Consider the following 27842-nt stretch of genomic DNA (forward strand, 5'->3'; position numbering starts at 1 on the left):
ACAAAGCAGTCACAGAGTTTTCAGCTACATACTGATTCAGTGATGGGAATATCTTCCAGTATTCCTGGAACTTTGTGCATTTTCTTCAGTTTCATCTTTCTTTTCTCCATGAGGCTTACAATTTTTTTTTTTAACATTGTACATATTCCTTCTTTCAAACAGGTGCTTGAAAAAAAGATTCATGAAAGAGAGCATGAATTCTGCTGATTTGGTATTGGATATTTCCTTAGTCTATGAGGTTGAACATGGCTGACCAGTTCTTTGTTAGAAACTGGGTATAGGTCTTTTCTCCAGTATGTAGCAAGGTCTTGAGACCAGACCTGTGACAGAGTTACTATATGGAAAAGCAGGTGTCCTTTGACTTCTCCTGCCCCTTCTCCAAATGATACAAAAAGTTCTACATGGTTTATTCATCCATGTGAACTTTAAAGTGTTTATGCTGGCTCAGGAAGATAGAGTTGCAGCTTCAGTAGAAGCAGAATCCTGTGGCTAAAGTCCTGGGTCTGTTTTGAGCTACGTGACCTGGGAGAAATAGCTGGAAGCATCCAGGAGCATAGAGTCAGGCTACACAGTTCAGAGTAGTGTTCTTTTCTCCCTGGACATGACTTCCAAGTGTCATTCTCAATAGCCTTGACCTCTTCTTGCTCCACTTTTGCTACCCTGCTGTTAAAGGTCAGAAATAGGGTAAGAATGGTGGCAAGAAAAAGAATAAATATTAGAGTTTAGGGAGGGGGCTTCAGGATGGGGAACACGTGTACACCCATGGCGGATTCATGTTGATGTATGGCAAAACCAATACAACATTGTAACGTAATTAGAGTTTAAACAAGAGAGGATAGCAAGCAAAATATGGGCAACTGTGAAGGTGAATCCAAGAATTCTAACCTAGCTACCTGATAGCATGGTACAGTCATTAATATTAAAAAAAGCAAATTAAGAGTGCAAGGGCTTCTCTGATGGCTCAGTGGTAAAGAACCCGCCTGCCAATGCAGGAGACACAGGTTCGATCCCTGATCTGGGAAGATCTCACATGCTGTGGAGCTACTCAGCCCATGTGCCACGACTATTGAGCCTGTGCTCTAGAGCCCAGGAGCCACACTGTTGAGCCCACATGCCTCAAAAGAGAAACTGCCACAATGAGAAGCCCGCACACTGCAACGAAGAGTAGCCCCTGCTCACCGCAACTAGAGAAAAGCCCGTGCAGCAGTGAAGACGCAGTACAACTATAAATAAAGTTATTGAAAAATAAGAATTAAAAGACTGCAAATTTTGAGGTGGTGTAATGCAGACATGCAGAGCTGACAAGTGGAAGTGTTCAGCAGGTCAGCAGTGCTGTTCCTCCCTAACACAGCGTTTCTTTCCCACCTCCAGGCTCCGCCCCCCAGTCACTCTTAACATCATCTAGGCCATCCTTTTATCAGTTTTAGAGAATCTTCTAGAATAAGTGTTGTGGTGTTTTCATGATATTTTCATTGTATCACTTAATCAGGGACTTTGATTCCTATTGTTTTAAAGACAGAATGTAAAAACAAGTAAGGCTTTGAGATTGTCTCATGGTATGAATAAGAAAAGTGAAGCCAAGAGTGGTTAAATGTTAGCCTAGGAGCTGGCTGTTGGTTCCTTATTTCTGTGGTTTATGGTTTTTGCTGGTTCTTCAGTTGACATTCAGTACCCTTGGCAGTGTGGTTCTTACTTACACTTCTGCCTTTATCTCTGTATGCTCCTGCACATAAATCCTTGTCTTTACTTGTTTACTGTATGGATATGCCTGTACTTTTCATTCATTCGTTTACTCAGATGTCAGTCAAGTGATTATTATGTACCAGGCGTTGTTCCAAGGTCCTTGGTAAAGCAGAAGACTAAACAGAGATCTTTCTGTTTGTATACCTCTTCCCATGGTTGTCTTCTACCCAGAATGACTTCCTTTCTTTTGTCTTCTGTTGTTTTCTTTAAGACTGGCATTCTTCACTACACAGACCAAAGTCAGTTTTCTCTCACCTCTGAATTCCAGTAGCAGTTAGTGTTTTTATTTTGTCCCATTTATTCAGTACTCTCAGTTGTTGTGCCTTGTTACAAACTTGTTGATTTTAGAAACTGCACTTCATTTGATGGTAACCCTTTTAGTGTCAACATGGTTATTTATGTATAGACAGTAAATACTGAGAGAAGATAATCCTAAAATGTTTTTCACATGGTTAGTTTATTGTCTCATTATAGATACAAATGCTGTATCTGAATTTAGTTTTTTCTTTTTTCTTTTAATAAGAGAGTAGTTGCTTTACAATGTTGTGTTGGTTTCTGCTGTACAATAACGTGAATCAGGCTTAAGTATACATATATTCCTTCTCTCCTGAACCTCCCTCCACCCCTATCCTACCTCTAGGTCCTCACAGAGCACTAGGTTGAGCTCCCTGTGTTATATACAACTTCCCACTAGCTCTGTGTTTTACATATGGTAATGTATATGTTTTAATACTTCTCTCTCAATTTATTCCACCCCCTCCTTCCCCTGCTAAAATCTTTTTGATGAGCATAGATGATAACTTCCCTGAACAGTGACAAACGTTATGTACCTGGATAGAATGTAGTACTATAAAAATGGCATTTTTCTTAAATATATGTGTTTCTCTCAAATCTCTTAAATATGTATATATTTGAGAGAAGTAATATTTTTATGACATGTATGTGTGTATGCATAATACACACACAGATCTAATAAAATTTCTAATTAATTTTTCCAGAGGGTGAAGAATTAGACAAGATTTAAAGTTCCCATGGAAGAATAAGGAATGTACAAGACTGGTCAAGGACATTTTGAAAGTGTTGGGTTAGGGAGTCAGATGACACTTGCCTTTCCAGATACTGATTTTGTTATAATCCTACTGTTGTAAACAAGAATATTTTGACGTAGGAATAGAAATTAGAGAAATAGAACAACTGAGTCTACAAATAGATCATATTTGTACACAAACACATCCATGTTCATTGTGAGAATGTGAGTTGCTAGAACCTCATGTGAAATGATAATATCTTAAAAATATACAAGTCCTCTGACCCAGTGTTTCTTGTGGCAGACAAGAAACAGACATCCTGCAGATATCATACTCTAGTGCTTTTCAGTTGTCTATGGACAAAAATGCTTAACAAAGAACAGGAAACAGTTTGTATGTCCATAAATAGTGGAATAATAGACCCAGATTATGGAATTTGAAATTCCATTGGGATATACAATTAAATTGGGATATTATTCAATTAAAAAGAATTTCTTAACCTGGAAGCAAATGAGTTGTTGTTAAATGAAAAAAATATATTAATGTGTTGTTAAATGAAAAAAGCAAGTTGTATGATAACTTGTATAATATAGAGTTACCTATTTTAGATTGTTTAAAGAAATGAAAAACTGCATATGTGTATATACCTGAGCTCATGAGTGGAAGGATAGATTTCAGGGCATTAGCAGTGGCTCCCTGAGAAGCCTGGAAGGAGCAATGAAGAGCCTAAATAAAACAGTGCTTTATCTTGATACTATTTTGCTTGTTATAATGAGCATGCATTTTATGAGATAAAAGTAATAAAATTTTAATAAAAAGAAAATGGGTATATTTCTGATTTCTGGTAGTGACAAAATTCAGAACCATTTCTATTATGGTTGAGTAGTCATCTTAGGATATCCGAGTCCCAATACCAAGTTCTTGCAAAAAGGGAGACCACATAGGCAGTAAATGAAAATATTTCTGTTACTCAGTAGTTTTCTCTGGCATATCATTTGACAGTCCTGTTCATGAATGGTGCCTTAAACCATATGGTTATTAAGAAAGAGGAAAGCAGGCATTACAATTGCATCATATATCTTGGAAGTGCAGGTACGTGAATCTTGGAGATTAAAGAAAGGAAAAATGAATTTTTATTTTTACTCAGAGCTTTTAAAAAAAAGTTTGTTTCTAACTAAATGTATTTAGAAGACACCATAATTGGATTTAGAAAATGAATGGAAATAGCCTTCTCAGTGTTGTACACATAAAAGTAATGGTATTTAAAGGGAATGTCATATATCAAGTATATTAGTTACCCTAGGAGAAGTTTTTGTTACTATTAAAATATGGACTACTTTTGGAGTACATTTTCCTAGTATGATGGGTTCTCTTACTGTGGTTAATAAAATACATTGTTGTGAATTATTGATAACTCCCAAGCTTGAAAAACTTGACTTTTTAAATAATACAAGTTACTGTATGCTGCCTTTTTAAAAAACACTATTTATGTCTGAAACGTTAAATGTTTTTCGTTTCCAAGATTGAGTCTGGTCCACTGAAAATCTCTAGTGTATCAGAGGTAATGAAAGAATCAAAACAGCCTGCCTCACCACCTCAGAAACAAAAGGGAGATACTTCAGCTTCAACAACAGGTACCTACATTTAGAATCCTTCTTTTAAAATTGTGGGTAAGTGAATTGTTTTAATGTATTTGTACCCATGGTCAAAGATGAGGGGGTCTGTCCCCATGAAGGAGTCTTCCCTCACCCTGGGAAAGGAATATTCTCTCTTGTCTTCTTGGCCCTCGTTTTAGGGGTTGAGTGGGATATGGAATGGGGCTTTTGTTTATGAACAGCTACTGAGTACTGGTAAGAACAGGATTCGGTCTTGCCTGAAACACAGTTACTTTTTTTTCCTTTCCTCTGACTCCTAGTTTTCCCTCTCTTTAGATTTTAAGATTTGCTCTCTGTCCCCACTTCTTTTTTCTACTCTTTCACGAATTCGTTCTCCTCTCTTCTGTCTTAGTGATCAAAGTGTCTTGATCTAGGTTTTGATATGCAGGTATTTTTTGTCTTCATGATTTACAAGTAATCCCACACCAGTTTATAGCATTTACCTCATCCTCACCTGTTCAGCATACATTTGAATATATTGTTTCTCTGTACTCACTTCTGCCTTGATGAAATCACCTTTCATTCAGTAAATACTGAGTATCTATTGTGTGCCAAGTGGTGGGTGTCTTCTAGGCACTGAGGTTATAGCCATGAACAAAATAGTAAAAACAAGCATACAAATGCTGTGCATATTTCTTGGTGGGATGAGGGGAGGGAAATTGTATATAGACGCACAAGTAATTTATGTATAGGATGGCATAAAATGGTAAATGTGGGAGGGAATATTGCAGTTTTAAATGGAGTGGGCAGAAAAGTTTCCTCTGGAAGGCGTCTTTTGAACAAAGACCAGAAAGAGATGAGGGAGTCAGTCATGTAAAAGACTTGTGGGGAAGAGCATCCAGGTAGAAGGATTAGCTAGTGCAGACTTGGCATGTTCAAGCAAGGAGTAAATGAAGCTGGGCCTGGAGTAAGTGGAGAACAGCAAATGAGGTCAGAGAGGGAGCAGAAAGCCAGCATGTCAGATCTTAGTGACCATCGTGAGAGTTTTGCTTTCTAGTCTGAGGAAGATGGGAAGCTGTTGGGAGGGTTATGGGTCAGGGGATTGATGTCTTTTATTTTAATAAGACTACTGGCGCTGGTTATTGTGGGCTTCCCTGATGGCTCAGATGGTGAAGAATCCACTTGCAATGCAGAAGACCTGGAGTTGATCTTGGGGTCAGGAAGATACCTTGGAGAAGGGAATGGCTACCCACTGCAATATTCTTGCCTGGAAAAATCCCATGGACAGAGGAACTTGGCAGGTTATAGTTCATAGGGTCACAAAGAGTCAGGCATTGCCAAGCAACTAAGCACATATGCAGGCTGGCTATTGTGGAGGATAGACAAAGGAAACAAGGAGCAAGGAGACCAGTTAGTGGGCTTTGTGATAATCCAACTATAACTCTTAAATGGGACCTTCAGTTTATTTAAAAATTTTTTTTCTCCATTTTGTTGTCCCCTACATCTATTGTGTCTTCAGAATTAATCACTGTCTTTTCCATCAACACTTTTGTTTGTAATTTATAGGCTCTTGATTTTTAAACCTTCCTTTCTTTAAAAATATGTCTATGACATAAGTTTTTTGACTAGGTTCTCTAACTTACCATCTAAACTGTGAACTTTTTTCCTCTGTGTTTAAAATTGCCATCTAGTTTTTGTTCACACCTCTTCATTCATCTCTACCATTTTTCAAAGCAATTAAAAAAATGGTTTTTGGTTACTTTTTTTTTTGCTTACTTTCTTCATTACAGGCTCCTTTTCCCCCCTTTGTTATTATTTTCACATGTTATGTCCCCTTCTCATGTTAAGTATTAGTACCATTTAGTACTATTACTAGAAGCCTTGGCTGAGAATGATGGTTAGAATACATATGGATGCTGACCAGACTCCTTTCTCTTGTGCTTTCCCAACCATTGTTCATTGCTTGTGGATTTATGCAGTGGACAGAGCCCCTGACTAATTTGTGTGTTTGAGTAGTGGCATCACATGCATTTGTGTCTTTAAGGAGTTAGATGTGAAGTGGCAGTAGTAGTAGTAGATTCCTGTGTGTTCTCTGTTAACCCAGGAACTATATACCATGTGTAACATATATTTATAGCACCTACAGAGGCAGCTCAAATTATCTCTGCAGCAGGTGACACACTGTCGGTCCCAGCCCCTGTGGTTCAGCATGAGGAACTTATAAAAAGTGATCACCCTGAAACTGGTGAAGGAAAACCCAAGCCTGCAACTTCAGGTAGTTAAATTATCTGTATATGTGGTTTTATAAATGATGCGTTCATCAGAACTGTGTACTGTCTAGGCAATTGCTAGACACTCTTAAGTGCACATTTATACTGTCTTTAGGTCTGCAGCCTTGCTTAGCTAATTTTTGATATTTCAGAGAATAAATCTTTGAAAACAAGGGGCTTTAGCGCTGACCCTGTATTTCTTCATGTTAGAATCATTCAGTCATGATGTGGTTTTATAGTCTTTATCACAAAAATGCCCTCAAGTTGATATAGCTGGCAAATACAAATGATGGTGTTTTTGTGTCCCCATTAGCTGTTGAAATTCTGTGCTGAAATTTGATTTCCTCTTATTTACTTTTGCTGCAAGAGGAAGCACCCTCAGCTTCTGTAAGGGAGCGGCCACCTGAAGAAGTTGCAGCACGACTTGCCCAACAAGAGAAGCAAGAACAAGTTAAGATTGAGTGTATGTAACCCGACGCTTTCTAAGTATTGGGTCATGTCTCTCAGCTGCTTTCTTCTTCAGCCTTTGTGCAAGTTTCTCGTCTGTCAGCTGTGCGGTTTCTTTAGTGGCATTGCTCCTATTCACCACCTTTATTTCATCATTTGTGTTCTTTCCATCTGAACTTTTACCCAGGTGACAAGGGGTTATTCTTAGTGTAAAACTGGTGTAAATTCCAAGTGATACATATACTCTCTTCATTTGTTTTTAGTATGGTTAGTATGGAAGATTCTATATACTTTGCAGAACAGGAATAATTTATGTTTTGACAACTTGCCTAAAAGTCTTCTAATTGTTACACTTATACATTTATTTGTGCAGGTCGGAAATGGCTCCTTCTCTAGTTTGTTACCTGGCCTCTGGACTCAGTATCATCGTCCTCTTTTATGACATTGTTGAGGGATGGAATGTTCCACACGCTGCGGGTTTCTACCTAGCGGAGGCTTATTCCTTTTTTAGGTTTCAGTTTTATATTAGGTTTTTTGATAGTTTAAAGAAAAAAGATACTGGTTATCTAAAAATGTATTTTCCTGCCTTAAGGCACATGGAACATAATTTATTGTATAATGCTGCAGGATATTGATGTCCCTGGAGGTAGTGTGCATGTAGTTTTTTGCTGGACTGAGAGTTGTTTTTAAACTTTTATGACAGCTGTTTGTAGGTGTGTTTTCTTGTTTTTTGTGTTCTTTCCATTTATTTCTGTTTGTCTTTCTCCCTTTAATGATTTTTGGTCTCCTTCAATTTGCTGATTCTGTCTTATTCCTAGGAAGCAAGTTTGTTAGAATTGTGTAAAGAGTAGATGGGCCAGTATAAGCACATTTGTTGGGCTTGTTTGTCCAGTTATGTAGTCTATCCTAGAGAACGTTCCCATGCATGCTTGAGAAGAATGTGTATTCTGATTTTTTGGATGTAATGTCCTATAGATATCAGTTAAGTCTGTTTTATTGTGTCATTTATAGTATCTGTTGCCTCACTGAGTTTCTGTCTGTAAGATCTGCTCATTAATGGCAGTGAGGTGTTACAGTCTCCTACTATTAGTCTATTCACATCAGATTCTCCCTTTATGTATGTTAGTATTTCTTTTATGTATTTAGGTTTTCCTATATTGAGTGCATATATATTAATGGGTATAAAAAATATCCTTTTTTTCTATTGATCCTTTTATCATTAGATAGTGTCCACCTTTGTCGTTTATGACCTTTGTTTTAAAGTTTGTTTCATCTGATATGAATTTTGCTACTGTTGCTTTCTTGTTTCCATTCACATGAAATGAAAATATCTTTTTCCATCCCTATCCCTTCACTTTCAATCTGTGTGTATCTTTCACCCTGAGGTGGGTCTTTTATAGGAAGCATATTGTAGATTCTTGTTTTATTATCCAATCTGTAACTCTTTTTTTTTTTTTGGCTATGCTGGGTCTTTTTTTTTTTCTTTTAATTTAATTTTAATTGAAAGATGATTGCTTTAAAATAATGCATTGGTTTCTACCAAACATCAATATGAATCAGCCATAGGTTTGCCCATGTTCCCCTCCCACCTGAACATCCCTCCCACCTCCCTCCCCGTCCGCCCCAGGTGCTGGGCCTTTGCTGCTGCGTGTGGGCTATTCTCTAGTTGTGGTGAGCAGACTTCTCATTGTACTGCCACTCTGTGTTTTTGTTAGGATTAGTCAGTCTGTTGACATTTAAGATAATTACTCATGTATATGTATTTATCTCCATTTTAAACCTTATTTTCCAGTTAATGTACTGGTTCTTTCTTCGTGTGTTCACTTTTGTGATTTGATGGTTTTCATTTGTATTATGCTTGAATTCCTTTCTTTTTGGTGTTTGTGAATCTGTGGCATGTTTTTTTGATTTTTGGTTACCCAGGTTTTCAAGTATGTTAGCTTATTACTATATGTACTTGTGTTAGGCTGATAGTGATATAAGCTCAAACACATTCTAAAAGATCTATTTTCTTGCTCCCCTTCCCCACATTTATTCATTTTGACATCCTATATTATATCTTCATGTTTATCCTTTTGCTCTTCCTTGTAGTTATAAGTGCTTTCACAGAATTCTCTGGATTATTTTCTAAACTATGTACTAACTTATTTAAGTGACCATCAATCCTTTCATACATTTGTCTTTCCTGTTGTGATTTTCCCTTGTGTATAGAAAACCCCAGACATGTTTTATGTTGGAAAAATTCAGATATACATAAAGGTAAAAATAGTATAATAACCCCCATAGATTGATCATCTGGATTCAATAAATTTTTTTTTAAAATTTATTTATTTGGCTACACCGGGTCTTAGTTGCAGCATGTGGGATCTAATTCCCTGACCAGGGATTGAACCTGTGCCCCCTCCATTGGACTACCAGGGAAGTCCCTGGATTCAATAATTTTATACTTTTAAGTGTAACTTTGATTCTCTGAAACTGTATTCTGTTTGTTCATTTTGGGGGGAAATGTGACACAAGACTCAACAGGTAAAGAGGGAAAGATTAAAGTAATCGGTGGGGAAAGATCTGATTTTTAATTTTTTTTCTTTTAACTTCAGCATTAGCTAAGAGCTTAGAAGATGCTCTGAGCCAGACTGCCTGCATCACTCAGCAGGCTATTGTGGCTCAGAATGCTGCGGTGCAGGCTGTCACTGCCCATGCGAACATTCTGAAAGCAGCCATGGATGATTCTGAGGTGGGCAAAGAACGTTACACGTGATTTCTTCCTCCTAGGTTTGGCTTTCTCTCACTAAGTGAAAGCAAACTAGAATGATTGTCTTTTTAGAAAAATGAAAAAAAAAAAAGAAAACTTGAAATGTTCTTTTTAATGAATTTTATGTATAATGCTTTATCTTACAACCATGATGTGGTATTAAGATTAGTTCAGATTTGCTTTCATGTTTTAATACTGCTTGAATGTGTTTGTTGTTTGTATTTTTTTTTTTTTTGCTTTAAAATTGCCAACCATTTTTTAAAGTATACTTTTTTGTGAGATACTTTGAGGTGGATACACAGTTGTAAGAAATAATACAGAGATCCCAGGGTTCCCAAAACACTAGCTACTTTAAATGTTTATGCTGATTATTTTCATTATACACTTCAAAGAATAAAGTAATTACACTAATTAAAATGTAATACTGAGACTTAGTAAATTTCCTTTATCATTACATTCAGTTATTCAGTGTATAAAAATGCATCTTGACATCAAGTCATTTAAAGAATAAAATAGAGAACCTAATCTCAGGGATCAGGATTCTGCATCATCAATAAAGTTATTTTGCCATCATGACTGAGGTTTTTTAAAAAGTTAAATACACTTTACATTGCTTTAGGCATATGCACATACATCACAAAGCAGTTAAATTATACTTCTGTTGCAAACAGCCAAGAAACTACAGCCTTGGAAAAATTAAAAGAAGATTCTATTTATTTAAAGTCCAAGAACAAAGCTTAAATCTTAAAGTTCATTCTAAGAAACCACACAGGGAATATTTAATATACTGATTATACACATGTGAGAAAGCTCAAAGTTGCATGATATCAGGAAATTGAGTGTGAACCCAAGTGAGTTCTTTCAGAAGGACAGTGATTAGAAACTTTAAAATGTCAATGGTATTACTTTGGTGGAAGGCTATACATAAGAGGGTATTTCCTCTCCCCACTGAACATATAACATGTGGTGCATGTCGCTTGAACAGTACAAAATCTATTATAATTTAGATTTTACAACTAAAGGATACCTTATAGTTGAAGTTAACCAGATTAGGCATAGTTAGCTGGTGTTAACAAAATAATCCAGAAAAATGTACGAGCACAAGTTTTGGAATGTTAAAAATTGATCCCAACTCTGTTTCTTCTAGTAAAAAGCTGTAGGTGCATGTAGGCTCACTCTATAATATATACTGAGTTACTTTCTAAAAGGCAGTGCCTGTAAACAGTTGGACCAGAGGATTGTAGGGGAATCTGGTGTCTGTTTTATAGGACAGCTTATCTTTGGATCTCTACAAGTGGAGGGAGATCCATTTTGGCCCCCAGATATGTTATTGACACATGATTCATGAGTCTATTTGGGTTAGTTATGAAGAGTTATCCTAATATAATATCAAGGTCTTGTAACAGCATACACTAAGGTCTTGTAAAATTTTTTGCACATGACAAGATACTGACATGGCCCAAACCAGCATCCTTTCTTTTTTTTTTTTGTTAGTAATTGAAAAAATTTATTTATTTTTGGCTGTGCTAGGTCTTTTTTGCTGTCCGGGCTTTTCTCTAGTTGTGGCAAGCAGGGACTGCACTCTAGTTGTGGTGTGTGGGCTTCTCTTTGCAGTGGCTTCTCTTGTTGTAGAGCCTGGGCTCTAGGGCGTGTAGGCTTCAGTAGTTACAGCCCAGGGGCTCAGTAGTTGGTAGCTCCTGGGCTCTGGAACACAGGCTTAGTAGTTGTGGCCCATGGGCTTAGTTGTTCCGAGGCATGATCTTCCCAGACCGGGGATCGAACCTGTGTCCCTGAATTGGCAGGTGGATTCTTAACTGCTGGACCACCAGGGAAACCCCAGCATGCTTTCTTGATATATTTTATTTTGCAGGATGGCTAGAGTGGTAGTTTACCTAAACCTCAACTTGATTGTTTGCACCATGAAATAACTTTGTTTTGTTACTTTACAACAATCTATGTAAAACATAAAAAGTTCAAAAGTGAGATACAAAGGTAAAAAAGTACCAAGTATTTCTTCTAAAAGCAGTTCTTAACCTAGGGTCAAGTCTGGATAGAATTCAGGGGCTCATTAAACTTGGATGGAAAATATCTTTATTTTCACTAGCCTCAAAAGCTTTTCCTTCAATTATGAATATTGACAACAAAAGCAGTAGTGTTAGTAGTATTCATAACTTTATTACCAAGAGAGAGCACAAGTATTTTCCTATCACATTATAGGTACTTACAGACTGTTGAAATATCATTTATGCTCATCACTACTACTAGATTAGGGTATTTATTAGTCCTGCCACTAAATCTTGGTTTGTGTGTCAAAGAGTTTAAAAATACATATTTTTTAATCAAATTTCAGTGTAATTGGGCTCCTTCGTAATCTCGTAGTTTCATTTTAAGCATTTAAAAATGTTATTCAGAGAGGCTTCCTCAGACCGCCACAGTGGTCCAGTGGCCAGGTTAATCCTGCCTTAAGGAACTTGGTTGTTTAAACTTTCTGTTGATAATGAATGTACCTTTAAAATGAAGATCACACTTGATGTGAAGGGGAACACATATGGTTGAGGATTGCCTGTGAATGATCCAAAGTAGAGGCATTACTGAGTCCTCTTCCCCTTCAAGTAGCAGGCCTGGGGCTCAGAGGCAAAACCACTTGTGTTTCTGACAGTGGAAGATATAGGATGGTCATCCAAGGCCCAGGACACCTAACTCAGAGGGCACTCATGTTTTGGGTGTGCAGCAGCCCTTGCGGTGACTCTCTTTGGTAACTTGTGAACTATAATTATTGAACTACTGTAGTCATTTTTTTCCTTGATAATAAATATTTTATTTTCTGATAATTTAATATGTTCCTGTTTTTCACCAAGGTCCTGGTATAGTGTATAGTCACCCATCAGTATGTACAGGGGATTGGGTCCAGTATCAGCCAGGGATACCACAATTCAGGGATGCTCAAGTCTCATAATTGGCCCTTCTGCATCTGAGGATTGAGCCAGCTGTCTATTGTGTAGTACTCTGCTGAAAGATCTTCGTATAAGTAGTCCCGTGCAGTTTAGGCCTGTGTTGTTAAATGGTCAGCTGTACTTTGAAGATAAGCCCTAAGGTGGTTTTGTCATATCTAAACATAATATACTACTTTAACCTATATCAACTTGGCAAAGGAAAGGGAGAAAGAAAGGTCATTTAAAATAGTTAATAACTAATTTTAAAAGTAGTATTAAAGAGTTGAAACAGTTGCAGATAGCATCTTGCTCATTGTTTATATGATGCAGAGTGAGGGGGAGGATGGAAGCTGGACTCATCTGTGCCACACCTTCAGTTGCAAGGGTTCTTACATGTCTCTTGTGTGAGCATCTTGCTTCATAGAGTGTGATTATTCTGCTAGAGGTGGTTTTTGTTTTTGGTATGATACATGCCGTAAATATGAGCCAGCTCTGCTCAGCTGAAGAAGGTGGCAGTCAGTTCCAATGCTGGAGCAAAAAATGCTGACTGAACCTGCCTAAGGAATTTCCAAGGGAGACGTTTGTATGAAGTCCACATTGTATAAAACCAGCTCAAAGTGGAGTGGGGTTCTTGACAAGACTTGATTTTCTCCTTAAAGATTATGGAGAGTCATTCTTGGGGGTAATGTTTTGGGGAAGTAGAGACCCCACAAGTGTGTAAACTTTTTATTATACTTACTAATATTTCAGTAGACCTGCAAGTAAGAAAATTTTAAGTACTGGTGCTTCGTTGAAGAAAGATTTAATTCACAGACAGTTCGTGACAAGTTGTTCTTATTCATCTTTTCTGCTTCATATCTCCTTTTGAGAATCTAGTAAAAATATTCTCTCTCCTTATAGTATACTTGTGCACTGGAACACACTCTTACAGTTTTGGTGGGTTGGTTGATGGGAGATGATTCATGGACTTCTTTGAACCTCTCATGAACATTAGATTAAGAGTTCCTGTTTGGGAGAAATGTTATATATACTTTTTTAACCTTTGACTTTCTGTATTTAGTCATGTTATTGTGACAGTACTAGTGTTTATTCATGTGTTCATAACTAAAGCTTTTTGTTTAGATTGCAGGTGACAAGAAATCAGCTCAGTGGCGCACAGTGGAGGGCGCGTTGAGGGAACGCAGAAAGGCAGTAGATGAGGCTGCTGATGCCCTTCTCAAAGCCAAGTAATTACTCATGGACTTTGACAAGTAATTAGGGCCTCCTGGTGGCTTTCTTTTGGCTCTGTTTTCTTTGTACTGTCTACATAGAAAGAGGAGGCAGAGAAACCCTTCCCTTCTCCACCTATACTGTATTTTGGTTTTAGGAACATGAAAATTTAAAAGGAAGAGAGAGAATAAAATACATAATCTGGCCAAAATAAATTTGGTAGAAACTTACATAAATAATTTTGTATTTTATTTGCAGTATTACTTAGGTGATATGTCTATAGTTTACAGAGATTCTGCCATTATTTCAAGGTTTTTCTGGGATGGGTTGAGCAGTTTTATAAGAATTTAAGGAGTGTGTCACACTCTCTTTGCCTTAGCTGCCAAAGTAGTCAGCGTATAACAGGTCTAGTTTTATGCCACCTTGGCCTTGATTCCTGAAAGTTGGCTAAAACTGGAATCAAGCAAACCAAATATAAGTTCAGTCTCTGTCAATAGGAACCTATATTTGAAAATGGGTTCTCATCAACATCATGGAACTGTTATTTGTCATTCAGAATTTTGTTGTCTTAACATAATATTTATAACTGATAGAGAAAGGGAAGCTTTCTGATAAAGCTAACATGTCTTTTAGGAGATTGACCGCATGATGTTCATCACATCAGTAGATTATGATTCAGAGCTCTGAGTTCTGTGTTTGTGGTTTGTAGATTATAGTCCACCCAGCCTGAGTCGAGAGGGCTCCCGAAGACCCAGCTCTATGCTTCAGTGAGCTCTTTGATTTTCTCCCTTGCCTTTGTCTTCCTCAAGCTCTCATTGGCAAGGGAATCAATCTAATCCTTGCAAAAGCTACCATTTATTGAGTGCTCTCGATAGCACAGTAGCAGGTACTGTGCAAAACACTGCTCATGAATTACTTCTAATCCCTATGCCAGGGTGAGCAACAAAGGAGAGGCTGATCTGGGAGCTAAATCCAGGTCTGCCGGGTTGTGAAGCCTATGTCTTTTCTTGTACACCATGCTACTCATCTGGTCCACTCTTTAAATCTAACTTGAGGTGCTAAAAAACTGAGGTGTTTTCAGTTGTTGGTGAGGAAAACTTCTCTGCCTATTGAGTGTGAAAAAGCGTTGAGTAGTTGTTTCAAATTAAATGTTTCATAGACTTAATTGTAACTTGTTACAATTGTGGCTGTAACTTGTATTGATTTCAGTTTTTTTAATAAAGTTTCCAAGGATTAATACTAAACCTTTGTTTTATTGGTTTCCAGAGAAGAGTTAGAGAAGATGAAGAGTGTAATTGAAAATGCGAAGAAAGAAGAGGTTGCTGGGGCCAAATCTCATATAACCGCTGCAGAGGGGAAGCTTCACAACATGATCGTTGATCTGGATAATGTGGTCCAAAAGGTGTGTTTTTCAGGTCTTTTATAAGTATTTTTTATTTTTTAATGTTGTTGTTTTGTCAAGGGGTTTTTAAGAATTCAGGAAAATATTAAGATTCCTTTCATCTTTCTCCCTTCCCCTGGAAGAGAATATTAGTTGTTACTAATTTTAGAAACTTGCTTTGGACATGAAGTGGATTGTTCAGTATTGTTGATACATTTTATAATAGGTAAGTGTTTGCTCATGGTCATTACTACTTATGGAAATTTCCATTTTGTAGCATCTCTTTTGTCTGCACTTCTGATCTGTGTGGTTAGTTTTTCTGTGACCCAGAGAAAGAGGGCCAGTGGTGTAAGGAGATGGGAAAGGGTTTATCCATGGCATTTGAACAGAATTAGATGGAAACAAAGACAAGACTTACGTTCCTTTCTCTGACCTTTAGATTTCTTCCTATGTATTACTTATATATTCACAACCAAATGTAAATAAATACATGAATATGACATATTTTTTGGAGTGTTTATGGTATTTTTTGTTCACTTTAACCACATACCCCTTGTGTTTGTTCAGGTTCAGGCAGCTCAATCTGAGGCTAAGGTCGTGTCTCAGTATCATGAGCTCGTGGTCCAAGCCCGGGACGACTTTAAACGAGAGCTGGACAGTATTACTCCAGAAGTCTTGCCGGGGTGGAAGGGGATGAGTAAGTGCAACTGAAGTGTTGGTATTTTACTTTTTCAGTTTTTTTTTTTAAACAACTGATCATCTGATCTAAACTTGTCAGCTCCGTTCTCTGGTCTAAACCCGTCTGGCATGCATATTTCATCTCGTGTGCAGTAAAGTGTTTTCAGCATTTTATTTCAGTCATACCTGTTACAGGTGACACACCCGGTTTAGCAATGGTGAACGCAAATTCCAGCCAGTGTGGAATCTTAGTGAGTGAAGTGACATTTTAACCTTGACTCTATTTGCCTATTATATGTAAAATTATTGAACACGTTTGGCACTTTAAAAATATTCATAATGAATTACTTAAGCATACCTTGTGACTGCTTTGTGACAACCCTGATTGAGAACTCACCCCGGGACATTAGGTGAAAAGGGAAGGTCAGGCTGTGTGGCCTTCAGCTTGCAAATAGCTCAGATTGCAGGGAATTTGGTGGCAATTACACATTGTAACTGCAGGGAGTAGTCACATCTGCATGAAACGCTGTGTGACTGAAATCACAGAGATCTGGAGTCTCAAGATCAAAATAGTACTTCCTAAATGCCAGTGTCTTTTAGAAACTGAACGTCAGGTAGCCATTTGAAGAACTAGTGATATAGGCCTCTCTGGGGTGAGGGTGTTGAAACTGCATCACAGAACCAAGGCTGGTCTAAGTAGCTCAGGTAATAATACCAGTGCAGGGATTTTAACGGCATCAGGGCCAACCAGAACGATTTAATGGCAAGAAGTAGAATCAAGGCTATCAAAAAATAACTCAGACATGAAGTTAGTTTTCTTTTTCTTGTGGTTGACTCACTTAAGAGGGAGATAGATAGCGGTTTCTTGTCAAAGCAGAAAATAAAATCAGGATTTGTATGAAAGGATTAAGTGGAGAAATCCGCAGAGTTTAGTCTGGCAATAGGTTGAGACAGAGCTATTTGCCTTGTCCATCTTTGCCCGTTCTTGCTGCAGCATTGGGTCAGCTCCCTGTTTCTTTGGTTGAGAACCAGATTAAGTGGTTGGTTTAATGGACTGACTTCCTGAAATAGCCTGCGAGCTGATGTGAAGTGGGGGAATAAACAAGAACTGTAGTTCCTGTGTAAAAATTTAGTTGATTGCTTCATGAAAAGAGATGAGTCCCCAGAAACCAAAACTACTTTCAGTGTCATTCACTCTCTGATTCTCTGAAATGTTAGAATTTACCTTGATTTATATTGTTTTATGATCTTTTAAAACTTTTTTAGGAAATACACTCATCATTTTGCTTTTCAGCACTAAAATGTGCTTTTTCTACCACTGGCTTCTGGTTCCTTCTTGTTGTCTTTTGGATATTTCTCTACAGTGATTAATAACTGATGCATGTACTTTCTTTTTCTCAAACCATTGTTCTTTTCCTTTGTAGGTATTTCTGACCTAGGTGAGTAGTTACATGCATTTTATGTTTAAAGACTTGTGTTTTAAGTCTTAAAAAGGCTCAAGTCTTTATTTTGCCTGTGATTCTCATACTAAACTATCAAAATTAATATAAAGTTGCATGCCATAAATCTAATTTGGATATTTGTGTCATCCATATGTTCTCTCAGTAACAAAAATGTTTTTACCGTGTGATTGGAAACCTATAGATGTGATATATGTGAAGATATATATTTTAAGGTTTTATTTGATAAAATTTCAAACATTAAAAAGTAAGAAGAAAATTGGAATGAACTCCTGTGGACCTGTCTCCCAACTTTGGCAATTACCAACACCTGGCTGGTTTTGTCTCATTTATTCCCCCAGCTTATGTTGAAGCAAATCCCAAATATCATATTCTTTCACTTGTAAAAACTTCCTGTATTTTTTACTGTTATCACCAAACCATTGTCACCCTCAACAATAATTCTTTGTGTTATCAAATGTTGCTTCAGACTTCAAATAGCCCACTTTCTGGAATGAGTTTTTTTTTTTAAGTTCTTTTTGATCAAATCAATATCTAAAGGAGCTACACATACTGAACTTGGTCTGTAAATCTTATTCTTTTTTTGCTTTTTGATCTACTTAATTATGGAATTGCATCATTTGTTATATAGTATTTCCCATATTCTTTATTTTGCTGTTACAGCCGTAATTGTTAACCTGTGGTAATATCTCCAAACACTTGTGGAGTGTGAGATTGGGAAAGAAAAAAACAATTGAATCAGAATCTTTGAGTACAATTATTTTGAAAAGCTCTAAAAATGGTTCTGATGGACAGGTCTGGCTGCAGATGACTGTCCTGGATTATATTACCTGTGTAAGAAAAAGTACATATCTCTGATTAGGGAAAAGTCTGAGAGAATTTGAATTTGAGTCAAGTTTTAGCAGAAAAGAATCTTTATTTGGATTCCTGTTATGCTTGAAAGAAAATGATTATGTATGTAAGCTTGTCCTGAGAGGCAAAATTACATTGAGTTATAAAGCCAGTTTATAATTAGTTTAGATTGGAAGAACTACTAATTTGGGTTACTGGAAAAAAAAAAAGATTCTATACTTGAAGGCCTCCCTGAACAGTTTTGCTTGGAATTGGAAATATCTAGTTGTTGGGCCTAAGCTGTGCATTTCTGATTAGACTGCAGCCTCTGTATCTCTTATGAAATGTCAGCTCCTCTTGTCTTTCTTTTCTCTCTAGCTTTGAAAATTAAATTGCAGTCAGTTGAGGCAAGTTACTTGGATGTATGATTTGGGTGATGACATTGACATTTTCATGTGGTTTGGTTTAGCTGACAAGCTGTCTGCCGACGACCTGAACGCCCTGATTGCTCATGCTCATCGCCGCATTGACCAGCTGAACAGAGCACTGGCCGAACAGAAAGCCACAGAGAAGCAGCACATTGCCTTAGCCTTGGAGAAACAGAAGCTGGAGGAAAAGCGGGCGTTCGACTCTGCAGTAGCAAAAGCATTAGAGCATCACAGAAGTGAGATACAGGCTGAACAGGACAGAAAGGTAAAGAAATGAGTAAAGTTAACCAATATTTATGTGAATCTAGCTTGATTATCTACCTCTCGAAAATAATAGCAGCAGTCACTGACTTCAGAATACTAGCTGTCAGTTAGGCCAGCGCACCTTTGAATGGAGCTTCTGCCCTTGTTCTTGTCAGAACTTCTAGGGAAGGACAGGTCTAACAGCAAGCCTTTATGTTGAGCAGATGCAGAAGTGCCAGAAAGTAATGAGCTGCTAGCATCCAGGATTATCTAGCTTATCTTTTCCCAGTGGAGCCTTTCAGCCCCTTAAGCAGTGTTGAAAGAGTCTATGTTGTTTAGTCACTCAGTTGTGTCTGGCCCTTGTGACCCCAGGGACTATAGCCTGCCAGGCTCCTCCATCCATGGGCTTTCCCAGGCAAGAATACTGGAGTGGGTTGCCGTTTCCTTCTCCAGGAGATCTTCCCAATCCAGGGATCGAACCCGTGTCTCATGCATTGGCAGGCGGGTTCTTTACCACTGAGCTACCTGGGAAGCCCAGGAGTCCCTACTGGATTCTGAGAATATTTTTTTCTGAGTGTTTCTGAGTGGTTGGTAGTTAAGCATGGATGAAATAGCTGTGGTCTTCTGCCTGTGCACACTGTGTATTAAAGAGGTGTCTACTGACTGATTAGGAACCTTGCTACTCATTCTACCTTCGGGTATTCTCAGCTGCACAGCTGGCCACTTATTCCTAAAAGTGCTTTCTTCCTTAGACTGCCAGATACCACACTCTGCCGGCCCTTCCCCCACCTGGCTGACACTCTTTGGCCTCTGTTGCTCAGCCTTTCAAATATCAGCGTGCATTCGCATTGTCCTGAAACCTTTTATCCATCTTGCTGCCTCCAGGTGCTCTTAGTTAGATCTGTGGCCAATGTCACTGACATTTATTTTGCAGGCTCTGACCTCTGCCTTGGTTTTTTGGGCTGACTTGATGACTCCAGCTGGATTTTCAGTAGTCATTTCATGTTCAAAACAAATTTCTTGATTCTGTGCAACTTTTTTTCCAGCCCCTCAGCTTGTTTCTCTCTGAATAAATCTCCATGCACTCAGTTCATCAAGCTAGAAATTGTGCCCAGTTAGGTGTTTCCATCAACTTTCATGTTCAGGCCACTGAGAATCTGCCAAGCTCTGCATCAAGAGTAAATCCCCAAACTCTCCACTAGTCTCTCTCTCAGTCACCACCACCTTAATCCACATTGTCTTCTTGGCAGGTTCCCTGTTTGCATACCCATCTTTCTTTGTTTACACAGGCAGGTGGTCTTTATTTATATAATATATTCTCATCAGACACTGTGCTGTTGAAAATTCTCCACTGACTGCCCACTGCATTTAATATAAAATCCAAATTCATAACTTACACCTGGAAAGCCCTTGATCTCATTCCTGTTTGCTGTGAGCCAGGCTCCCTCCCTTATTTGTTTTATTTCTCAGGTTCCCTGAGTTTTTTTGTTGATGTTGTTTTGGTGCCTTGACTACATCTTTTTGAAGGCAGAAGGAGAAGAGGGTAGTAGAGGATGAGATGGTTGGATGGCATCACCAACTCAATGGACATGAGTTTGAGCAAACCCTGGGAGTTGGTAATGGACAGGGAGGCCTGGCATGCTGCAGTCCATGGGGTTGCAAAGAGTTGGACACGACTGAGTGACTGACCAACAACTAAATGCTCCCATTCCTATTCCCTTCCCTCTAGAGGAGAGCCTCTGTATTACTTTTTCATCTATTGCCCTATTTATTTTCTTAAAAACAGGTATCATAGTCTGAGATGTCACTCATTCCTCTCTTGAAATGTATACCTTGGCAATAGTGCGAGAAGTTTGTCTACCTTGAGCACCATTTCATTCACGCTTATAGTGGGCAGTTCTTGGCACAGGACAGGCACTTCATAAATATTTATCCATTGACTGAATGGATTCATTCATTAACTGTATTGTTTCTGAGAAAAATTAAGTTATGAATTCCAAGTAATTAGTGTTAAGTAATTTGTAGCATGATCCATGTCTAATTATTAAGCCAGACTTGATAGACTTTCCAGTTTTGCCTTGACTTGGCCTGTGTGAATCTAAATTCATATGAAAATCAGCAGTTTCAGAGAAGCTTTCTTTGTTGAGAGAGATTGTGTTCAATAACTGCCAGATATTTGTTAATTTTCTTAACACTTCTGCATGGTAGGCATTATTATTCACAGAGGATAGAATGGAGACAGATGATGAATAATTTCCCTGAGGGCACACAGATGGTTGCAGTGAAGCTGTGTTTGATCTCAAATCTTTATAGTTGTTTTTTCAATGACCTTGGATTTCCTAATTCCCAGGGGAGTTTGTGATTCAGGAAATTACAGTGTTTGTTTAGGAGACAGCTCGGTGATATGGAGGAAACACAAGTTTGAGGGAGGGGTCAAAGAAGCCCCTGTTTGAATCTGATTTTGCTATAGCCATGTGACATAGCTGTGTGACCTTATATGAGTCGCTTCCCCACACTTAGCTTTCTGATTCATATTAGCATTCGAAGTATAGAGTGTGTTCACATTCACGGCCAATCATAGGGGTTCCAGACCAAGAAGCTGCCATCATCGTGGTTATTGGTCTTTCTCGTTTGCATAAGCATTTGTGCAGATTTGAGAACTCCTCATTACTGTGCTTGGCTTCACAGGTAGAGGAAGTCAGAGACGCCATGGAGAATGAAATGAGAACCCAGCTTCGCCGGCAGGCTGCTGCCCACACTGATCACTTACGAGACGTCCTTAGGGTCCAAGAGCAGGAATTGAAGTATGAGTTTGAGCAGGTGAGGACCTGTTGTAAAGCATTGTCTCCTCTTCAACCGTCTTTTCCCATTTATGTTATAGTCTCTGCTTTCATCTAACGTCTCCACGTGCTTTCATATGAGGTGTGGAAGCATGGAGAAAAGTTTCTAATGGTACCCATTGTGGAGTGCAGGGGAGGGGGGAGCTTTTTTGTCTTGTAAATATTCATTGATTTGGCTGCGTTGGGTCTTAGTTGCAGCATGTGGGATCTTTGTGAGGCTCCCAGACTCAAGTTGTGGTGTGCAGGCTCAGTAGTTGAGCCAGCAGACTTAGTTGCTCCTCAGCATGTGGGATCTTAGTTCCCTGACCAGGGATCAAACCCTAGTGCCCAGCATTGCAAGGCAGATTCTTAACCACTGGACCACCAGGTAAGTCCTGGTTGGGGGGTGGGTGGGTAAAGTGGTGGGCTTTTGTATATTTGCAAATCTGCTCCTTTTTACATTAAGGTGTCCCTGTGTGATCAGATATGTGTTTTATATCTATGTCCTAGTCATTTGGAGACTTCAGAGCTTTAAGGAGTGTTGGTACAGGGGTTTCAGGTATGCAGGTGATGATACTTGGCACATGCATATCCTGCTTTATCTCCACAAACTGTGGATTACGTAGTAGTTCTGATTTTTATATCTGAGGAAACATCCCAGAGAGGTGAAGTTTGGAAATACAGAAAATAATTAGTTTCTACTCAGGCCGTTTTATAATACATTAACTTATTATCTTGTCTCACAAGAAGGAAATGAGGTTTTCTAACTAAGGAAAGCTTCTGGAAAATTAAAATTTATGCCGATAGGAAAAGGTGTATTACTTTAAATTCTATTTGTTGCATATTTTTCTGAGAAAAAAAATGAACTCAAGAAGATACTGAATTGAATGTAAATATGGGTGGCTATATAGTTACTTTATTTTCTAAAGTTGTCACTTTCTCATTTTAATAGACTTCTTCCTTCTGGTCTTCTTCCTCTTAATATTAGGTTCCACCTGTAAATTTGTAGAAGATTAAAATTAAACATCAGCTATAAATTTTAAGAAATTTTTGAAACTTGACACACACTGTAGGAGTTCTGTGACACCTGTTTTGAGATAAAGGCCCTTTTTGCTTTTGAACATAGCAGTTGTTGGAAGACTTAGTGACCCAATCAGTGACATACATGGAGGTAGCATCACTTTTTGTCAACTATTTATAATTTCAGGACCTGTCTGAGAAACTTGCTGAACAAGAATTACAGTTTCGTCGGCTCAGCCAGGAGCAGGTTGACAACTTTACTCTGGATATAAACACTGCCTATGCCAGACTGAGAGGAATCGAGCAGGCCGTTCAGAGTAAGCATGTGGAACCTCTTACAGCTGAGTTCATTCAGCCCTGCTTCTTAAATTCTCGTTACAAGGATAATGGTGTACCTGCATTGACATTAGGGAATGAAGATGCCAAAGTCACTCTAATAAGTTTTATTCATTTCTTAGAAAATTAGCATCAGATTTGGTTAAGTTTGGATTACAGAGCTGTGAGAGGAAACTTAAAGGAATCTAAAAGTTAAAGTGTTGGTCACTGAGTCGTGTCCAGTTCTTTGTGACCCCATGGCCTGTAGCCTACCAGGCTCATCTGTCCATGGACTCTCCAGGCAAGAATACTAGAGTGGGTTGCCATGCCCTCCTCCAGGGGATCTTCCTGACCTAGGGATCAAACTCAGGATTCCCGCATTGCAGGCAAATTTACCATCTGAGCCACCAGGGAAGCCTAAAACTTAAGGAATCTAAAACTTAAACCTAAAATACCTTGCAGTTAGCTCATTATGTGACCAGCATGAGGTCACTGTTTACATGGCAGTTTACCCTACACACTTTGGTTGTGTCCCACACACCAAGTGGAGAAAAGGTCAGTGTTGTGGCATGCTTACCCGCAAGGCTCTGCTGACCCATGTCCAGCCCTGCTGTCACAGGGTTAGCTGGGGGTGATTTGCTGTTCTACCCACCAGATGGACAGTAGTTAATACTGAAGCCTCCATGGGCCGCACTGAGAGGGAAATGTCCTGACAGTGAAGATGTGATTAATGAAATGGGCTTCTTTGGGGTGTGATGGAGCCTTTTTTTTTGTCAGATTAGTAGAACAAACTGAGTACTCATGAAATTTCAGGATCCAGTAGCGTCCCATTCCTTTGCAGGAAGTTTCTGATGGCCTTAGTAGAAGTCTTAGCCTAGTAGAAGAGGTGTGTTTCTTTCTCAAACATTTCTGGAGATAAACATATCTGAATTAGATACCATGCATTGTCCCAGATGTCACAGGGAGAGGGAAGGGAGACTCACCTGTGTACATCCATCTGCCCCGTTCCCTCCAGGGCTGTAGTCAAAACAAGTCCTCAGCCACTGATGGACATTGGGTTGTTTCCAGTGATTACAAATAAAGTTGTGATGAAAATTTGTGTACAAAAAACCCCCCCCACCACAAAGTCCTCAGCCAAGTATGTCGTGACTGGTGTCCTCATGTGAAGAGGCCGGCTAGGAAAGACTGCACCAGAAGCAAGTGGTGGGACGGGCGAGGCAGAGGTTCTGTCCAGCCCCATCTTCCCCTTTTGTGGACTCAGCTTGTTGAAGGTGCATCAGTTCTCTGCATGTATGAGACAGACTTGTAGTCAAGTGGGGAAAACAGTCTCTGTCTTTTTTTGTAGGTCATGCAGTTGCTGAGGAGGAGGCCCGAAAAGTGCACCAGCTCTGGCTCTCAGTGGAGGCCCTGAGGTACCGCATGAAGACAGCGTCTGCAGACCTGCCCACGGTTCCCCTGGGCAGTGCGGTTGAGGCCATCCGAGCCAGCTGCTCCGACAGTGAATTTGCCCAGGCACTAACCGCGGCCCTCCCTCCAGAGTCCCTGACCCGTGGGGTGTACAGTGAAGAGACCCTTAGAGTCCGTTTCTATGCCGTCCAGAAACTGGCCCGCAGGGTAGCCATGATCGATGAGACCAGAAATAGCTTATACCAGTACTTCCTCTCCTACATACAGTCCCTGCTCCTGTTCCCCCCTCAGCAGCTGAAGCCGCCAGCAGAGCTCTGCCCTGAGGATGCAGATACGTTTACGCTCCTGTCATACGCCTCCTATTGCCTTGAGCACGGCGACCTGGAGCTGGCAGCAAAGTTCGTCAATCAGCTGAAAGGGGAGTCCAGACGAGCGGCCCAGGGCTGGCTAAAGGAAGCCCGTGTGACCCTGGAAACCAGGCAGATAGTAGAGATCCTGACAGCATATGCCAGTGCTGTGGGGATAGGGACCACTCAAGTGCAACAGCAGGAAGGCCTAGGAAGAGTCCCGTAAAGTCATGTTCTGTATCAGAGGAAATCGGCAGTAACACCTGAAGGGTTTGCAACAGGGTCTTAGAATTGTCTAGAAGTGAGAAAGTTACGAGTACTGTTGCAAATGTTAACACCTGTTGCATCCACCTGCTATCATGTCAGTCCACTCCAGGAGTATTTTATTTGCAACTTGTGTAACATTTTCTGTTCTTCAGGTTTTACTGATCAGGCTGGTGAGCCAGTCAAATGTTTGTGATCACTATTACTATTGATTTTGCCCTTGGAGCAAACTGAATAAAATAAAAAGATGAAAACTGAGTAGCTTATCCCGTTTCAAAAAGTACCATTTCTGGTTTGTTGTGTATATAGAAAATTTCCTTAAGAAGCAGCAACAGAAGTAGGAACTCCTGGGTGCTCAGTTTCTAGGCTGTGAGTTGGGTTATATAGATAAGCCAAAATGGCACTATATTTACAATTGGAAATATATCATTCCAGTGATTCAAAGGCACTGGAAATAGTGTGTATCCCAAACTTTCATTGCTACCACAGGGGAAAACTGTGTTTCCCACTGGGGCACAATACAGTCACACACACCCTGATGTGCGTGTGTACCTGAAACAGTTTCTGGAGCCACTCCTTCTTTATTGTTAGCATCGTTTATTTGGCTGTGCCAGGTCTTGGTTGCGACACATGGGATCTTTAGTTGTGTCATGCAAACTCTTGGTTGGGGCACGTGGGATCTTATTCCCTAACCTAGGATCGAACCCAGGCTCTGTGCATTGGGAACGTGGCATCTTAGCCACTGGACCACCAGGGAAGTCCCTCTTTTCTACTTGTGATGCACTCTCTTCTGGTCTGTGGCATAGAGAAATGTTGGTCTCTTCTCTGCCCACAAATTAATGCCACAGCCCTCAGAAGAGTTCCTGGCTCTGAGTTCTGACACCCTGGTAGCTGCCCTTGTTCCTGTTTGGTGTGTGGACTGTGAATCTCTCCAATGAAGTGGGGTGGTGAGCCTGGAATCTTAAAGGGATTTGAACTGGATTGCTGTCAGACCCAGAGAACTTGCTTACCTTGCTTCTCTGAAGACTAGAACAATTTCCTAGTGGGTAAGCATTAACAAATGTTTTATCTTTTATTTTTCATTTCATGAAATTACTGTCAACATTTTTTTCCAAAATCATAATTTTGTGGAGGCATGTGTTCATAAACAGATTATTGAAGAGGCATTTTAATCTGAGCAACATACCTGAAAATCATGAAAAAAGGAGATGATTATATATTTCTGCAGGAGTATACCAGCTGATGATTGTTACATGAGCAGTATGAAAAGGCAAAAAGGTATGACACTCCCCAGGTTGGTAGGGGCCCAATCTGCTACTGGAGAAGAATGGAGAAATAATTCCAGAAAGAATGAAGAGAGAGCCAAAGCAAAAACAACACCCAGTTGTGGATGTGACGGGTGATGGAAGTAAAGTCCGATGCTGTAAAGAGCAATATTGCATAGGAACCTGGAACGTTAGGTCCATGAATCAAGGCAAATTGGAAGTGGTCAAACAGGAGATAGCAAGAGTGAACATCGACATTTTAGGAATCAGTGAACTAAAATGGACTGGAATGGGTGAATTTAACTCAGATGACCATTTTATCTATTACTGTGGGCAGGAAGAAATGGAGTAGCCCTCATAGTCAACAAAAGAGTCCAAAATTCAGTACTTGGATACAATCTCAAAAACAACAGAATGTTCTGTTAGTTTCCAAGGAAAACCATTCAATATCACACGTAGTAATCAAAGTCTGTGCCCGACCAGTAATGCTGAAGAAGTTCAACAGTTCTTTGAAGACCTACGAGACCTTCTAGAACTAACACCCCAAAAAGATGTCCTCTTCATTATAGGGGACTGGAATGCAAAAGTAGGAAGTCAAGAAATACCTGGAGTAACAGGCAAATTTGGCCTTGGGGTACAAAATGAAGCAGGTCAAAGGTTTAAGAGTTTTGCCAAGAAAATGCACTGGTCATAGCAAACACCCTCTTCCAACAACACAAGAGAAGACTGTACACATGGACATCACCGGATGGTCAACACTGAAGTCAGATTGATTATATTCTTTGCAGCCAAAGATGGAGCAGCTTTATACAGTCAGCAAAAAAAAAGACCAGGAGCTGACTGGCTCAGATGGATGGCGAATTCCTCCTTATTGCCAAATTCAGACTTAAATTGAAGTAGGGAAAACCATGAGACCATTCAGGTTTGACCTAAATAAAATCCCTTATGATTATACAGTGGAAGTGACAAATAGATTCAAGGGATTAGATACAGTGTGTGAAGAACTATGGATGGAGGTGTGTGACATTGTACAGGATGCAGTGATCAAGACCATCCCCAAGAAAAAAGCAAAAAGGCAAAATGGTGGTCTGATGAGGCCTTTCAAATAGCTGAGAAAAAAGCAAAAGGCAAAGGAGAAAAGGAAAGATCTAAGCATCTGAATGCAGAGTTCCAAAGACGAGCAAGGAGAGAGAAGAAAGCCTTCCTCAGTGATCAGTGCAAAGAAATAGAGGAAAACAACAGAATGGGAAAGACTAGAGATCTCTTCAAGAAAATCAGATACCAAGGGAACATTTCATGCAAAGATGAGCACAATAAAGGACAGAAATGGTATGGACCTAACAGAAGCAGAAGATATTAAGAAGAGGTGGCAAGAATACACAGAAGAACTACACAAAAAAGATCTTC

The 27842-nt window shown here is 39.3% G+C and overlaps 1 protein-coding gene across 4 annotated transcripts in view; it reads left to right on the forward strand.

Annotated features, from left to right (window-relative positions):
* IMMT (inner membrane mitochondrial protein) overlaps window positions 1-25436 on the forward strand; it is a 38962-nt gene extending 13526 nt beyond the window's left edge. The window contains exons 4-14 of one of the 4 annotated variants that reach the window (XM_052649210.1): window positions 4294-4405; window positions 6504-6641; window positions 7004-7099; window positions 9681-9817; window positions 13891-13994; window positions 15244-15379; window positions 15926-16055; window positions 18797-19020; window positions 21687-21818; window positions 23025-23154; window positions 24498-25436. In XM_052649210.1, coding sequence (XP_052505170.1) covers window positions 4294-4405; window positions 6504-6641; window positions 7004-7099; window positions 9681-9817; window positions 13891-13994; window positions 15244-15379; window positions 15926-16055; window positions 18797-19020; window positions 21687-21818; window positions 23025-23154; window positions 24498-25132 — 1974 coding nt within the window. In that variant the 3' untranslated portion in view covers window positions 25133-25436. The remainder of the gene's footprint in view (window positions 1-4293; window positions 4406-6503; window positions 6642-7003; window positions 7100-9680; window positions 9818-13890; window positions 13995-15243; window positions 15380-15925; window positions 16056-18796; window positions 19021-21686; window positions 21819-23024; window positions 23155-24497) is intronic. The other 3 variants (XM_052649211.1, XM_052649212.1, XM_052649209.1) reach the window with 3 other exon arrangements.
* The last annotated feature ends 2406 nt before the right edge of the window (window positions 25437-27842 follow it).

The sequence above is a fragment of the Budorcas taxicolor genome, chromosome 11, assembly GCF_023091745.1.
Source record: "Budorcas taxicolor isolate Tak-1 chromosome 11, Takin1.1, whole genome shotgun sequence".
Lineage (NCBI taxonomy): Eukaryota > Metazoa > Chordata > Mammalia > Artiodactyla > Bovidae > Budorcas > Budorcas taxicolor.